The following is a 17,367-nucleotide window of genomic DNA, read 5'->3' on the forward strand; positions in this document are numbered from 1 at the left end:
ATCCCACCACTCTGGGAGGCTGAGGCGGGCGGATCACCTGAGGTCAGGAGTCCAAGACCAAACTGGCCAACATGGCGAAACTCTGTCTCTACTAAAAATACAAAAACTAGCCTGGCTGGTGGTGGGTGCCTGTAATCCCAGTTATTCAGGAGGCTGAGGCAGGGGAATTGCTTGAACTAGGAGGCAGAGGTTGCAGTGAGCCAGGATCATGCCACTGCACTCTAGCCTGGGCAACAAAGTGAGCCTCCGTCTCAAAAAATAAAAAAAAAATTAAAAATAAGTTATATAAATCAACTTTGCCTCCAACCTACAAGACCATTCAATGGGCAGGTATTCTTAAGAAAGGATTATTAGTACATATATGTTTATTATACTTCCATGAAGTATACAGTCATCCAAACACATATCTCATAATGTTGAAACCCAGTTCAAAATGTGGATGCTGTGTTTAAACACTAACTAAATAGAATTTGTTAAAGGTAATTTTTCTTTCCAACCAGATTCACACTACATGGTATTTTAGCATTGTTCATTATCCTTATTCTTTTTTTTAATTTATACAATATTTTTGTTTATTTACATATGTGAATTTCTATATATTTAAATATATAGAAAAAAGCCTAAAAAGTGAGAATCAAGAGAGAAATCCTTACCTATCATTATCCTTATTCTTTAAAAAGTATTAATATCTGTTTCCAGATTTTAATTGGACTACTCTTTTTCAGTTTGTCATTATGAACTTGGTAAATTAAGCCCAATATTGGAACACTTTAGCAGCTCAATACTGGAAGTTCTACTTTTGTGGTTCTACTTTCCCTGAAAAGTGGGGTGCACACAAGAGAAACGGAGGGTTTTCAACATTGGGATAGTGCAGTGTGCCTTTGAGATATGACAGGATGACCTTTAAATGACAACCTTGTCTAGAGAATAATTTGAATGAAGAGAAAGTGAGCCAGGGAAGGCAGAGAGCTCTGGAAGTCACATCTGGCTAGGAGACTGCTCTGGTATCTACCACTTGAGAGGCTGTTGACTTAGAAAGCCATTACATTCCTCTGAACATGTGTCCCTCTTTTATCTAAAAACGGGGGAAATCAAAGTAGATAAAATTGTTTCCATTTCAACAATCAGTTGATATTGTGTCTACCCAAAAGTTTAGTTCAACGGGGAAAAACTCAAACCTTTGAGTCAGAAGAAGACCTAAGTCTGGCTGTCATTATCTATTCTACCTTGACAGGTCTACTACCACCTCTGAGAGTAAGTTTCTTCATATGATAAATTGAAAGGGCAAGATACAAAGTAAAGAAAAACTGAAAATGTATTTTTATATTGTTTTCAGCCTCAACTAAAGCTCTGCGGTAAGAACAGCTCTTATCATTCCACTTTTATAAATGGGAACAGGCCAAGCATGGTGGTTCATGTCTGTAATCCGAGCACTTTGGGAGGGAGGCTGAGGTGGGCAGATTGCTTGAGCCCAGGAGTTTGAGACCAGCCTGGGCAACATGGCGAAAAACCCCATCTCTACAAAGAAAAAAAAAAAAATTAGCCAGGCGTGGTGGTTCATACCTGTAGTCCCAGCTACTCAGGAGGCTGAGGCAGGAGGGTCATTTGAGCCCAGGAGGTCCAGACTGCAGTGAGCCATGATCGCACCACTGCACTCCAGCCTGGGCAACAGAGCAAGACCCTGTAATCACAGCACTTTGGGATGCCAAGGCGGGCAGATCACTTGAGACCAGGGGTTCGAGACCAGCCTGGCCAACATGGCAAGAGCCCGTCTCTACTAAAAATACAAAAATTAGCTGGGTGTGGTGGTGCACGCCTGTAATCCCAGCTACTTGAGAGGCTGAAGCACAAGAATTGTCTGAACCCGGGAGGTGGAGGTTGCAGTGAGCTGAGATCGCACCACTGCACTCCAGCCTGGGTGACAGAGCTATCTGTCTAGAAAAGAAAAGAAAAAGGTTACTAGGTTTTTCAGCGAGTAACAATAATGCAGAGGTTTGATCCCAAGTCTCCAAGCACAGACACATGCTGCTTCCCCAACCTATTTAATAAAATTCTGGGGAAATGAAATAAGAGAATTGTCCAAGTGTTCTATTATAAACAGTCTTACAAGTTTAAGGTATTATTAAGACTAAGCTTTAAATTATGTAGTGAGATATCAACATATTTTTTCCACTCATTAACATTTCTATCAGAGCAAAAGTCTCATAAACCACTGATCCTATCCAGCATGTCACAGTACAATCAGTTGAATAAATGGGCAGATTACTGCCACTTTAGAAATGATCCATGAACTTAATTAGATATACTAAACAAATGGATACATTTACACTGCACAGGCCACACTTTGAGCATCTTAGAAGAAAGAACTATAATTAGGCAAGACAGATATAGTTGTACTAGTAAAAGAATCCTACTCTCAGAGTCCAATCCTTCATTCAAACCAAACAAATCATTCTCAGTTGAAAATATGCATCAAAATCATCGTAAGATACCCTGTACTTCTACAACAAAGCCACAACATCCCCCTAACAAAATATAGGAGTGAATGGTGGATAAGGGGAGGAGAAAAGGAATCCCTGCAGCCTCTTCACACCACACCACTTTGATCAAGTTTAAGAATCAACTCCTGGCAATAGCACTTTAGAGATAACAATATTCTTAATGAAACACTTTCCCATCACAACAGGTTATTAAAGCAATCCATTATTCTTCTCTCCACCTATTAAAAAAGTCTGATTTAGTGAAAAAGACAATCCTCAAAAATCCAGGACTTACCATAGGCTGCTCTGTGTTATAGTTACTGCCCCCACTGAGAGTCCCCTAGAGGCCGGAAGGATCTCATTCACCACTGTATTCCCTCACAGTGCTTGGCACATAGCTGGGCTCAGAAAATGTATGTTGAACTTATTCTACAATGTAACATATTTCAAAAACCAATTTCAACTCTTAAAATAATAATCCCTATGAAAAAGGAAAACATATGTATTTCATATTTCTTTCATTTTCCTGAAGTGAGGCTCCTTCACACTCATTTGGAATGTGTTTGTTTTCATTTCAATTGTTTACATGCTCACTACATGTAAACATTATTATGGTGGCATCATTCAGAGAACATGAATCTTTTTAAGATTTAAAGGAGTTTACATCCAGTCAAAAGATGGATTACACTTTGATATACCATAGATTTGAAAAAACATAAATTGAATAACCACATACAACATCAATAAAAAAAAGTCCTGCCTGGGCGCAGTGGCTCATGCCTGTAATCCCAGCACTTTGGGAGGCCGAGGCGGGCGGATCACCTGAGGTCAGGAGTTCAAGACCAGCCTGGCCAACATGGCGAAACCCCGTTTCTACTAAAAGTACAAAAATTAGCCAGGCATGGTGACAGGCGCCTGTAATCCCAGCTACTCAGGAGGCTGAGGCAGGAGAATCGCTTGAACCCGGGAAGCAGAGTTTGCAGTCTGCCGAGTTCGCGTCCCTGCACTCCAGCCTGGGCAACAGAGCGAGACTCCGCCTCAAAAAAAAAAAAAAAAAAAAAAAAGTCCTGAAACCATCAATCCCCTGGGGATCATTTTAGTTTTATTTAAAATGGTCTAAGAGAATGTCCCATCAATATCTTGGTTAACTTCAATAAGAGCTTGAATGAGTAAAATTTGCTTTCAGCCCAGGACATTTGAGCATCTGTGGACAATATTTCATCCCACTTTGGGACAAGGAAAATAGAAAATAATAGCCCAAGGAGAGCCATTACACAATTAAAATAAACAAGCATTTGTTTGCAAAGCAGGGCATTTAAATTCAGTTTGATTTCATTACTGTTCAAACGACCCCATATGAATCTTTCCTCTGGAATCCTCAGTTGTCCAGTATTAAAGTTACCAGTGTAGAACCAACCACTGAGGACTTCAATTATAAATATCTCTGTAAACAATTCTCCGAACCTGGTTCCCTGCAGAAGTAAGCAAATAGCTATAATAATACTCCTAGTCCAACATGGATATATTAAATGACTGTTTTGCTATTGAAATCGCAAATGCCAACAGTAGTTCCAAGAGAGGACTCTAACTTGCCAAAACGTTTTATAAAAGACAGTTGCAAGCCCAGATACAAAGTTTAGAGGAATTTCCATTGTCTCTACATGTAAAGGTTTATGAAATCTGTACACTCAATGCAAAAGGATAAACAAGATCAAAGCCAACGCATGAAATAAATTTCATTGTGCAAACAGTAAAAGCTGTGTAAAAGAGCTCTAGATCCCAGGTTAAAAACTGCAGGAGAAAGGTAACATTAACCTTAGCAGACGGCTGAGTTAAGATGTGGCAGAGCTTTACAGAATTGCAAATAGCATCAGCATTGCAAGAATAATAATTGGAATAAATACCGTCTGCATGCTGCAAAAACAATAAACGCACATGCTTCTTCACCTCTCCCCCTCATTCAGCTGGGCAGTGAAAGCAGCTGCCTCTCCCAGCCCTCCTCCCAAGCCGTTCTTCGCCCCACCCGCTCCCCTCTCTTCTCCACCCCTCCCCTCCTCCTTCCCTCCCCCTCCCCGCCCCCAGCTGCCGTATTCAGCAGTCTAGAGAGATTAGGAGGCGCTCACTACAGTCTCTGGGCCTCAGGACTGATCTAACGTTTCTTAGCTCCCTGGATGAGAGAAATTAGAGACTCGACACCCAGGTGGCATTAGAAGCCTTCGCCTCCAGCCCGGCTCTGTCGCAAACCGGGGCTGGGGGACCACGGGGGGCCTCGGGCCGGGCGACTGGGAGGCTCCGGAGGCCGCGCGGGGCTCAGCGCTGCGCTCCCCGCGGGCAGCGCTACCTGAGCTGTCCATGGTGCTGGCGCGGTCCGGAGGCTGTCGGGCGGGACTCCGCGCCGCTGCCCCGGCGTTCACTCTCTGCTTGCCGCCAACCCCGCCGCTTCCCGCACTTAAGTCCCCGTTACTGTCCACCAGCTGCAAAGATTCATAACCATCGTTGCTGGTCTTTTTCCGGTAGCTCCCGAGGAGGCTCATGGGCAAGCCCGGAGAAAAGAGAAAATAATCAACCTGGGAAGCGAAGGGGGAGATGGAAGGTGGAAAGGGCTGAAGAAGGAATTAAAAAAAAAAAATCAAGTGCCCGACATGACGCAAAGAGGAGGGAAAAGAAGGAGCGGCCACCGGAGAGAAGCTTCGCCGGGCGAGGCGAAGCCGCCGCCCTGGGCAGAGCTCGGCTCGGGGCGCCGGGAGGAGAGAGGGAGGGAAGGAGACGCGGGCGGGCGGGGGCGCGCGTCCTCTGGGCCAACGCCGCGGAGCCGCCCGGCCCTGCCGAGCTCCGGGCCCCAGGCCAGCACCTCCTGGCTGAGGAGTGCCCGGAAGCAATCCTATAGGTGTCGCCGCGTCGCCCCGCCGCGCAGCAGGGCAGCGCCAAAGCCGCTGGCCCGCGGGGAGGGAAGGAAAGGGAGGTAGGAGGGGAGAGGAGGCTCGTGAGGAGGGGGGTTGAAGGCGGGAAACAGGGCGGGGTGGTCGGGGGAGGGGACTACTACGACGAGGGTTGGGAGGGTGTGTTCGCACGCGTGTGGCAGAGAAGAAAGGGGCGAGGTATCTCGGCCTGCGAAGCTTTGAGGACCAGGGGTCTTGTGGTAAAATCCAGACACACCCATTTCATGCAACTTAGCCTATTTTCACCGGAAGATTCCGCCAAAGCCACCAGGACGGTAACCGTCCTAGAGAACTGACTTGTAACTCAATTCAACAGAAAAAGAATGCATGTTAAGTGCCAGAATATATCTATGCTAGGATATAAAGGAAGAGCAATATTTTGCACATTCTCCAGAATAGGGATGATCCCTAAGGGAGATATCAAAGAGTTGGATATTCTAATACTAGGAGGCAGCGTCCGTTCTGCCTAGAGAGCAGATGTGACTGTTTAGAACTCTTTGTTGAGCGAATAAACTAGGGAGAAGGGCAAGGTTAAGTCCGACGCATTTTCAGATCCGCCACCATTTACCTTAGGACCTGGAGGAAAGCCTGTATCAGTTAGCTAGCTTGAAGGCCTGCTTGGGAAGCAAGATAGAAAAGGATTTTTTTTTCCCCATCCTCTAGCCTCACCCCTTATTTTTCTTTCATAATTCTGGCCAAAGAAAGCAGTCACTCATAATCAGAAGAGAATTTATCATGAAGTTAATTAAGCTGTGTACCTAATTTTGTATTTGTCATCGTGTATTCTTAAAAGAAGACTCCGACATTGTTTAAGTTGTGGACCTTAACAAAACCTGGATAAACTCTGGTAAGTCTTAAAATGTAATTATCAAATGTTTATTTTCACCTAAAATAATAAGATTTCAGAAGGATTGCTCATTCTCATCATCTTAGGTCAAGATCAAGTAAGTCTTGGTTAAAAATTATCATTTTCTCTACTAAAACTTGGAGGGACTAAGTGAGGCGCCCGTCAAGAGTCATTTGACAGAGTTTCCTCACCAAAACGAGAAAAAAGTACATGCATGTAAAATGTACTTGAGCCCATACACAAAGCCAGCTTTGCTTTCTTCTCATCTTACGTGGTTTTCTCTTGCTGTCCTTATTTCAATCACCTAAGGACACAAAATCAAACAATAGCATCTAAGAGACTTCAGTCCAGGTCATTTGGGTCTCAGAAAGTTTCCGGGAAGCTCTAGCTCTACACAGGTCTACATAAAATAAATTGGACTAAGAGACATTTTCCTGTACAAGGATCACCCAAACACAGATTCTTGTAGGAAGAGCATCAATCAGAAGAAGTCCAAAGAAATGTTTTCTAAATCCTTCCAGTCCTTCTGGGGAAACCTAAACTTCCTGGCCAGTTGCTTTCCCAACTGCATTCTTTGATGAAGGTATGGTGTGACCTGAATTGCAAATCAGAGTTAATGCTCATTTATAACAAGATCAATCTGAATGGTGGCAGGAAAAACTGCAATAAAAATTTTAAAACAAATTTTTATACTTTCAATTTTCCAAATCTGTCAGACTGAACTATTTTAGTTACTTGACTAAAGTAATAATTCTGTAAAGTCTAATAAATCTTTTCCCATAACATCTTAAATAATCTTTCTCTGTACTTTTTCTTTTAATTCATTACCGACACACAGCGACAGTAAATACCTAGTGTTCATCATGTGCCCTGACAAACGCTGGACTATAATCATTGGATTAACAGAATTTAGAACCAGCCTCAGTGACAGACTGAGACCCTGTCTCAAAAAAATAAATAAATAAATAGAGGATCATTTTTGAAAAGTGAAAATTATTATTTTCAAAAAGAGCACTTTCAGTTATTTTTGCTCAATTTCAACTTGCAGACATATTGCTGAAAGAAATTATAGATGAGACATATGCCTTTGTATTTTTCAATATCTATCTCTGGAGTTTGCAAGTGTAAAGAAAAATCTGAATGGGCTATAAGAATTTTATCTTTATACTTAATATAAATAAAGTCAATCAGGATAACTATTAATAATCCTATAAAATTGAAGATATAAGGAGCATATTAAGGCAGGAAAATACAATAACTAGGTTAATTTACAACAGCCTAAAAACTAGGGCTTGGGTCTAAATTTGGATATGCACCAATTTCAACATTAAAATTTTCTTTACTGTGCTAAAGATCAAATTCATATACGTATCAATGAATATCTCACTGTTCTACTCTATAAAACAAGCATAATATGAGTACCATCATTATATAGAAGAATTAGATTAGTACCTAACATATATATATATATATAGAGAGAGAGAGAGAGAGAGAGATTGAGAGAGTAGTACTTAATTGTTCTCTATTACTATTATTGGTCTGTCTTGGGTGCAGCTCTACGCTCAGTGCCTGACAGTCTAGTTTTTCCCATGGGAAAAGCTCAATAAAGGCTAAATATTATTTTTTCCAGGGATATCCTAATGGAAAATTGTCTTTGTAACTTTGAATGAGAATGTGGGCTTAAGGGAGGTGGCACTGGTCAAACACAAGGTGAACATTTACAGCCTAACTCTTGGTTTTCCAAACTCAAGACTACTTCATAACTTATCTCAAAAATACTACATCATACATGAGACAACAGCAAAGGATAAGATGCCCTCTTTTGGGGAGAGCAATCATTCCCTTTGTCTTTTCTCTTGCTGCCTTCAGGTGCTTTATTAACTTGATGAAGATTAGTGACACTGAGGAATATTGAGGAACCAGGCTCTATTCCACCCCATCCCCTTCATACACACCCCATTCCAAATGCTGTCCTATCACAGCAGATGCCACATCACTTTTGGGGTGGGCTAAGAGATCAAGGTAAGTATGCCATGACCTATGTAGGATTGTGATCTATGATTTTCATTTCCAGGGAATATAATACATTGATTAAGATTGAAGTTGCCAGCCAGGTGCAGTGGCTCACACCTGTGGTCCTGGCACTTTGGGAGGCTGAGGTGGGCGGATCACGAGATTGAGGAGATTGAGACCATCCTGGCTAACACGGTGAAACCCTGTATCTACTAAAAATACAAAAAAATAACCAGGCGTGGTGGCAGGCCCCTGTAGTCCCAGCTACTCAGGAGGCTGAGGCAGGAGAATCGCTTGAACCCGGGAGGTGGAGCTAGCAGTAAGCCAACAAAGCAAGACTCCATCTCAAAAAACAAAAAAAATTGAAGTTGCCTATGATTGATTCTTAGTTCCAATGACTCTTGGCTCTATGACTTTGGGCAAGTTACTTAACCTCTCTGCCTCACTTTTCTCCTCTGTAAAGTGAGGATTATAGTAATGCCATCATAATAAGGTTATAGTAAGAAGTAAATTAGTTCCTAACATATAATAAGTGCTTAACTTATGCTATCTATTATTACTATCATTCCACTTCTTTTTAAAATGCCACTTTTTCAAAAATGCAACTTCCCATCTGTAAAATTAAGCTAAAATCTGCCCAGCTTACCTAAGAGATTTGTTGTTATTATGACATATGATAACATAGAAGCAGTTTGTAAAATGTGAACTGATTATTTTCCCTGAGTTTTGTTTTTTTTTTGTTTTGTTTTTTTTTTTTTTTTTTTTTTGAGACAGAGTCTTGCTGTCGCCCAGGCTGGAGTGCAGTGGCGCAATCTCGGCTCACTGCAAGCTCTGCCTCCCGGGTTCATGCCATTCTCCTGCCTCAGCCTCCCGGGTAGCTGGGACTACAGGCGCCCGCCACCTCGCACGGCTAATTTTTTGTATTTTTAGTAGAGACGGGGTTTCACTGTGTTAGCCAGGATGGTCTCGATCTCCTGATCTTGTGATCCGCCCACCTCGGCCTCCCAAAGTGCTGGGATTACAGGCGTGAGCCACCGCACCCGGCCTTCCCTGAGTTTTTAAATATTCACATGTATGTATTTCCTATTGGATTTGGACTCTTTGAGGGCAAAAATCCATGTTTTGTTCATGTTTGTGTCCCCCAGGACACTCCAAAGAGCACCTCACTCTCATTAGATATTGAGTAAATATCTACTGAATTAATGAATAAACAAAACTGTCATGGCATTACCTAGTCCAGTGATTTAAACTATATGCTGTAGCCGATGAGTAAATTATAAAGTATTTTCATAAAAATGAAATAGGTTGGAAAACATCAGAGTTTGGAACACAGTAAGATATTGTTTCTTAAAATATTGTTTTGGGTTTGTGTGATATGTATGAGTGTGTGTATGTTTCTGCTCACTAATGATATAAATGTATTTCTCACTGTGTGTCCTGATTATAAATGTTTGAATGTCTATGTTATGGGACAATCTCTGATACTAAGAGGTCCTGGTGTTCCCAATTATGAATGTCCTATACAGTGTGACATCTGAATTCATTTGGCTAATTGGACTGCAAAGAGTTTTGGCTAAGCAGACAGTAAATGAAGCCAGAGCTTCTACTCTGTTCTCTCTGTTACAAAATGTATTATGATCAGGTTTCTAAAATGCATCTCTTCAATTTTCTGTTTTAACAAACATAAATCAGTGCACAGTATTGAAACTTACTTTGGCAATGTGCCTGAGGGCCATAATCCAGATTATCTCCTTACTGAATAAGGCCTATAGATACACATAGTGCAAGGCACTCCAACTGGGGAACATCAAGCCATCTCTGACTCCCAGACATGTTTTGTCTGTCCTGTACTTCTTAAAATGAAAAACATTTTAGTTTAGATGCCTTTACAGAGGGTACATAGGCTCCAGTCTGAGGGCCATAGTTCACTACTACTTCCCAATGTAGAATACTCAGCCTCCTCCACTCATTCCTACTACCAGTTAGCCCTTGCAGGCATTTGAGTTTGAGACCTGCAGTGTAGTGGCAAAATCTTAAGGAGAAATACCCCCAAGAGAGATGCCAAAAGACACGTCTTTAGGCCACAGTCCAGGAGAAAGCAGAATAGACTGAGAATCCTCTCCTGACTCTGCTCTTAATCAGCAGGGCGGCCTTGATCCATTCTCCTTCTCTCAGCAGTAAAATCGAAGATGTTGAATTACATGATTCTCTTCAGTTCTCAAAACTTTAGTTGTCACTTCCCTCTCTCCTCCAAATGATGTCCATAGGGGAAAACCATAGTCATTTAAGTGCTACAGTTTACTGTGTCCCAGTTAATCAAGGTTTTGCTGTAGAAATGCATGCATAAATAGTAGCAGCTATCAAGAGCGACATATAAAGCAACACACAAGAGAGAAGAGGAGGTATGCTGGAAAAAATCGGGTGAGCTGATGGATGACATTTAACAGAAGAAAATCTGAACTATTCCTACAATGTTTCTTAGGAGTTGGGATATCTGTTCTTGGTGCTTGATGGGGTTCTGGGTCTTCCAGAAAATAGGACAAATTTCCCAGGTAGGGCATTTTTTTTTTTTTTTAAGATAACCCAATATCATGAAACCTGTGTTTCCTTGACGCTCTAATAGTAACAAAATAACTGCCATTGATTATTTATCATTTGCCAGGTGCCTTACCTACCTTAAATCTAAATATTTTGTTCTTATTTTGAGGCAGACTTGGAGAGGTTAAGTAACTGGCCCAGGGTTACACAACCATCAGTTAGGATTCAAACCTCCATCTTTCTGATCATGCTTTGGCCACTGCGGCAGCCTAAAGAGGCAATTCCACTGATCAAAGTGAAAGCTGAAGGATATTTAGGTCATTCCTTAGATCTGACCTGCCTTACTAAGTGTGGTCAGTGGAAAATGGTTTGGGCAACTTATGGAAATTGCACTTTGGGAGGCTGAGGCAGGCAGATCACCTGAGGTCAGGAGTTGGAGACCAGCCTGGCCAACATGGTGAAACTCCGTCTCTACTAAAAAACAAACAAACAAAAAATTAGCCGGGCGTGGTGGCACGGCTTCAGGAGGCTGAAGCAGGAGAATCACTTGAACCTGGGAGGCAGAGGTTGCAGTGAGCCGAGATCATGCCACTGCACTCCAGCCTGGGTGACAGAGCGAGACTCTGTCTCAAGAAAAAAAAGAAGAAAGAATCAAATGAGGCACATGGAAGCACATAATAAACACTAAAGCCCTACTTAAATACTGCATTTTATCAAATCTAAGAAACCATCCATTTTAAGTCACAACATAAGAAAAATATGCTACTAAACAAAGTATGACATATTATCAATCTTAAGATACTCCAAGATTTCTTAAATGTTAATATGTTAAAAAAACTTTTATAATTGATGTAACAAATGTTATTATTTGATGGTATATTAGTCTGAGAATATATTTGTCAATTTATTATTCACGTATTTTGAGCAATTCTGGCAGGTGAAGACAATACCCAACATGTTTTACGAGGTCTAGCACAGTGCCTGCCAAGTAATAGGTGCTCAGTAAGTATCTGCTAATTGAATGAAAATACCAAAAAACTTTATTTTGGAAGCCATCTTTAGTTTACAGAAAAAATTGCTCTGGTTTCTTTAATGAGCTCACTTAAAAAACACATTTCCATTTGCTAACATTTAACTTATCCTTGACTTTTCAAGGACATGCTCATAGTATAACAACATTTGCCTTAGTTCATTTTGTGCTGCTATAATAGAATACAGGAGACTGGGTAATTTACAAAGAGCAGAGATTTATTTCTTACAGTTTCTGGGGCCAGGAAGTCCAAGATCAAGGAGCCTACATGTGGTGAGGGCCTTCGTGCTGCACCATCCCATGAAATAAGGCAGGAGGGCAAGAGAGGATAAGAAAGGAAGAGAGAGCAAGGGGGTTGAGGGGGAGGCAAACTCGCTTTCATCAAGAGTGCACTCCCATAGTAATGGCATTAATCCGTTCATCGGGGTGGACCCCTTATGGCCTAATCACCTGTTAATGGTACCACCTCTTATTACTGTCAGAATGGCAATTAAAGTTCAACATGAGTTGTGGAGGGGATATTCAAACCATAGCAATGTTATACTGTGACATATATATTTTATATATATATTATATATAATATTGTATTATATATGTAATATATATAATATTGTATTATATATGTAATATATATAATATTGTATTATATATATAAAATATATATAATACAATCCACAGTTCCTGTATAATAATTCCCATAGCCCTCGACATAGTAAACAAAATCTCTTTCTCTTTCTCTCTCTCTCTCTCTCTCTCCGATGTTCTACCTCCCTACTTTCACCTGTCCAAGGCAGGACTCTTATCTGATTGTGGGTCATAAGACCCTCATCCCACAGGGTGTCCTGCCCCATCCCTGGGGGACGAAATGCTGCACAGAGAAGACAAATAGAGTCTAAACAGGCCTTATTGGGTTTAGATCATATACTTTTTATCCATGAATCACATTTTAACATAGTTGTCCATGCTTCAATCATGCCTACCCAATGAAGTCTTCATACAAGGCCCAAGAGGACAGGGCTTAGGGACCTTCCAGATAGCTGAGTAGGTGGAGGTTCCTGGAGGATAGTGCACCCAGAAAGGGCATGGCAGCTTGGCATCCCTTTCCTTGTATCTTTGTAATATCCTTTATTATAACCCAATAAACCTGTTTCCCTGAGTTCTGTGAGCCACTCCAGCAAATTAATCAACCCAAAGAGGGGATCGTGGGAACCCAAACTTGAAACTGGTCAATCAGAAGTTTTAGAGGCCCAGACTTGCAACTGGTGTCGGAAAGTGGAGGTGGTAGGTTGGGGGAGCAGTTTTGGGAACTATGTCAGTGGTATCTGACACTATCTCCTGGTAGATAGTTTCAGAATTGGAGGACATGCAGCTGGTGTCCACTGCAGAATTGATTGTTTGTTTGTGGGGGGAAAAGTGCCCATTTGATCACAGAATCCTTTAATTTGTGTTGACTGTTGTGAGAAAATAAGAAAAAGCACTTTGAGTGTGTTTTTCCACACACAGATACACCTACATTACCGTTTCAAGAGTAACTCATGGAAGCATCAGTCCTTTTCATCTGTCATTTTACAAGTAGGAAAACTTCAGCTTCTCAAGTGGGCTGAAGACTATGATGGGCTGGTTCTGTGATCGACTTCTCTCAGTCTTGAAGAAAACACTGAAAATTTTTATGTGCTAAATAGTTCCCCAAAGTCAGCTGCAAACCAACACTGAAGTGAAAGTCTTCCTAAATCCTGGATAGTCCCATGTTTGGCCCTGAGCCCATTAAGTGTGATTTTATGTTCAAGATCCTTAAAATCTGGATGCTTCTTTTTGTAACTCCATTGTACCTAACATGCTCTATGGTGCTGGGCCATAGAGCATGTAGAACTTGGGGCAAATCCTCTGTGATGGTGATGCAGAAGGCAGTCACCACCCCAGACACAGGTGGAACAAATTCTTCGGGTGCTGAGTCTCCAGAGCACCAAATCACTGCTGCTCACTTGACAACATCTAATTAAAGGGAAGGAACTAGCATTTTCTGAATACTAAACTAAGTGCATGGGTTTTTCATGTATTTATCCATTCGAATGTGAAAGGTTTCATGAGAAGGATTACCATACCCAAAGAGATAAAACTCTGGAATGCAGCTGAGTGTGGGCTAAGCAGTGATTGCCAGTGATCCTCAATATTGCTCTCCATCTTCTATGCTTCTATGCCCTTTAGGGGGCATGTGGCCACATAGTATAAATATTTTTCAGTCTCTGTCATGTCTTGGACCTGCCACATCCAAGTTTTCTATAATCTACTAGGTGCATACATAGGACTAAGTTGTAGCCATTGTAATTATAAGCAAAAATAATATGTGCAATTTCTGGTATGGATCCTTAAAAGGGAGGGTAGGTGGTATGTCCTTCCAATCCTTTTCCCTTTCTTCTAGTTGGAATATGGAGCTCCAGCAGGTGCTTGGACCATGAGTTAACCTTGAGGGTGGAAGACATTCACAATGAAGCAGTAAAATAGAAGAACCCTGAGCTCCAGAGCGCCCCAGCAACCCTAGACTGATTATCTCTAGATTACTTAGAGGTGAGAGAAAAACAAACTACTTAGTTATTATTTTGCCACTGTTATTTTGCTTTTTTCTGTTACGTGCATCCAAACTAACTGGGGTACAACCTACCACCATTAACCACTGGATTTCAGACATTTTTTCTTTTCTTTTTCTTTTTTTTTTTTTTTTTTTTTTTTGAGACGGAGTTTTCACACTCTTGTTGCCCAGGCTGGAGTGCAGTGGCGCAATCTCGGCTTGCCTCCCGGGTTCAAGCAATTCTCCTGCCTCAGCCTCCCAAGTGGCTGGGATTACAAGCACACACCACCATGCCCAGCTAATTCTTTTGTGTTTTTAGTAGAGACGGGGTTTCAGCATGTTGGCCAGGCTGGTCTCAAACTCTTGACCTCAGGTGATCCGCCTGCCTCGGCCTCCCAAAGTGCTGGGATTATAGGCATGAGCCACCGTGCCCGGACACTTTCAGATATTTATTTACAAAAATATTTACTGGGAATTACATGTTCTTGTGGTCATGGACAAATTTGATAACTTCTCTAAACCTGTGTTTTCTGATCCATAAAATACTAATAAAAACACGGTAGTTATTAAAATTGCATAACATAAAGTACATAAAGAGCTTAGCATAATGCCTGGCATATAGTGAGGGTTCAATGAATGTTATCTATTGTTATTTGTTGTCATTGTCCTTCAACATAGCTCAGTCTATTGTGTCTGACTCCAAAGTCAGTGATCACTCCATCTCATCCTGCTATCCAGAGACTGCCTTTCAGGACAAACCCAGCCCAGAGCTGTGGACCCCTGACTCTGTTACCAGTGAACTCCCTAGTACAGCTATCCCTTCATTTGGGTGTAATTCTCTTTCTTTGATCTACTTGCATGATCTTAATACAGTCTAGAATATTTTAAGCCATTAAAGGTGATACAGAGCTTAAAGCATAATGTCAGTGTTATGACACAGTGGTTCTGAGACTATTAGCTTCAATATGGCCAAATGAGAGAGTCTGACTTATTTTCCATTTGTGCTAAAAGTAAACTTAGGTAATAAGTGGGGGTATTTTTATTTTATTATTCTATCTTTTTACTTTCTATTAGGGAAATTTTCAAACATATTCAAAAGTAAGGGAAAATCATATAACGGACTTCTTTGTATGTATCACTCAGCATCAATACTTACCAAGTTGGCCCATTTCTCCATCATCTGGGAAAGACATTGGTGTTGATGCTGACATCCCTATCAAGGACAATAACTACCGTGGCTCTCAGTGCCTTGGTGTAACCTGGGATGTGTGGACTTCTGGCCAAGCATCTGTGATTTCATATTGTTGGAGCATTCGTTATAACCCTGGGGTTGCAGCTCTCTGTAAGTTTGCTGTGGCCTTACCAAGAAAGAAGGCATATGCAGATTTCTACAGAAATTATAATTCCATTAAAGAATTTGAGATGAGGAAGGCTAATATCTCTCAGAGTACAAAGTGATTTTGGAACATAAAGCATTTCTTTGGGTTGAATTACATAGAAGTTTGTCACTATACCTGTGTTCCTGAACTATCTGTGAATCATGAATATGCGGGCTAAGAAATTGTTTATCTTAATAAATAATTAACAAACACTTTGAACGGTTAAAAAAAAAAAAAGTCATGGTCAGTCTTTTTCCATATGTATAGACCCCTAACTACTGCCATTAAGCAAATTCCAGACTTCATAATTTGGGGGGAGTAACTGTCAGATTTCATCTGTACTAGAATCGGGGCAAAGTACCATTCCACCTGCTTGCTGAGAGGCCAAAGCTATTCCCTAACCAGTTTCTCTTCAGGAGACTGACAAAGGAAACTGCATACCTTCCCATTTCCTTTTTTCCCAGTAAAAACAATACATCATTCATTCAGCTTCTTGTCCTCACCTCACCTCCCACCTTCACCCACCCTAGACCCACAAAACTTGCCTCATTTTCAAGTACTAGTTGTAATCTTAGGCCTTGCTGCCCAACAGGTCTCAAAATCAGCATGGAAGTAATGTAATCATCCAACTAGTTCACCTTGCCCACTGCCCAGATAAGAGCCGATTTATCAAGACAGGGGAATTGCAATAGAGAAAGAGTGTAATTCACACAGAGCCAGCTGAACGGGAGATCAGAGTTTTATTACTCGATTCAGTCTCCCTGGAAATTTCAGACACTAGGGTTTTTTTAAAGGATGATTTGGCACGTAGCAGGGCCAGGGAGTGGGGAGTGCTGATTGATTGGGTCAGAGATGGAATCATAGGGGGTCAAAGTGGGTTCTTCTTGCTGTCTTCTGTTCCTGGGAGGCACTGCAGAACTGGTTGCGCCAGATTACCAGTCTGGGCGGCGCCAGCTGGTGCCTCAGAATGCAAGGTCTGAAAAACATCTCAGACCAATCTTAGGTTTTACAATAATGATGTTACCCCAAGGAGCAACCGGGGAGGTTCAGAACTTGCAGCCTCCGGCTACAGGACTCCTAATCCTACATTTCCAACCTTGCAGCTAATTTATTAGTCCTACATGGGCAGTCTGGTTTCAGGCAAGAAGGGCTGTTATCATCTTTGTTTCAAGGTTAAACTAAGTTCCTCCCAAACTTAGTTCAGCCTGTGCCCAACAATGAACAAGGGCAGCTTGAAGGTTAGAAGCAAAATGGAGTCATTAACTCAGATTTGTCACTGTCATAATTTTCTCACTGTTATAATTTTTGCAAAGGCAGTTTCATTAAGTTTTGCCAAAATAGGAGAAATGTATGGACTACTAAAGCTGGAGGGAGTTATAAAGGGTAGACTATCCCTTTCAATTTAAAGATAAGAAAATCAAGACAGAAAAATGAAAAAATTGATTCACATTTCAGCTTTCTAAAATGCAGATCTAATTATGTGACTCAGTTGCTTAAAACTATTCAAGGGTTTCCTATCACCCTCAGTCAAAGGTAGTCAGCATAATGGACTCTGCATTCTAGGACCAACTAATT

At 41.4% G+C, this 17,367-nt stretch overlaps 1 protein-coding gene across 5 annotated transcripts in view; it reads right to left on the bottom strand.

Annotated features, from left to right (window-relative positions):
- Positions 1–17,367, bottom strand: part of DNAJC6 (DnaJ heat shock protein family (Hsp40) member C6) — a 162,394-nt gene that overhangs the window by 102,154 nt on the left and 42,873 nt on the right. Inside the window, exon 2 of one of the 5 annotated variants that reach the window (XM_055233605.2) lies at positions 4,822–5,047. The exons of the other annotated variants lie outside the window; for them this stretch is intronic. Within the exon in view, the coding sequence (XP_055089580.1) occupies positions 4,822–5,014 (193 nt within the window). The 5' untranslated portion in view covers positions 5,015–5,047. The remainder of the gene's footprint in view (positions 1–4,821; positions 5,048–17,367) is intronic. 5 annotated transcript variants of the gene reach the window in all.

Source organism: Symphalangus syndactylus, chromosome 19 (assembly GCF_028878055.3).
Source record: "Symphalangus syndactylus isolate Jambi chromosome 19, NHGRI_mSymSyn1-v2.1_pri, whole genome shotgun sequence".
In the NCBI taxonomy this organism is placed as follows: Eukaryota; Metazoa; Chordata; class Mammalia; order Primates; family Hylobatidae; genus Symphalangus; species Symphalangus syndactylus.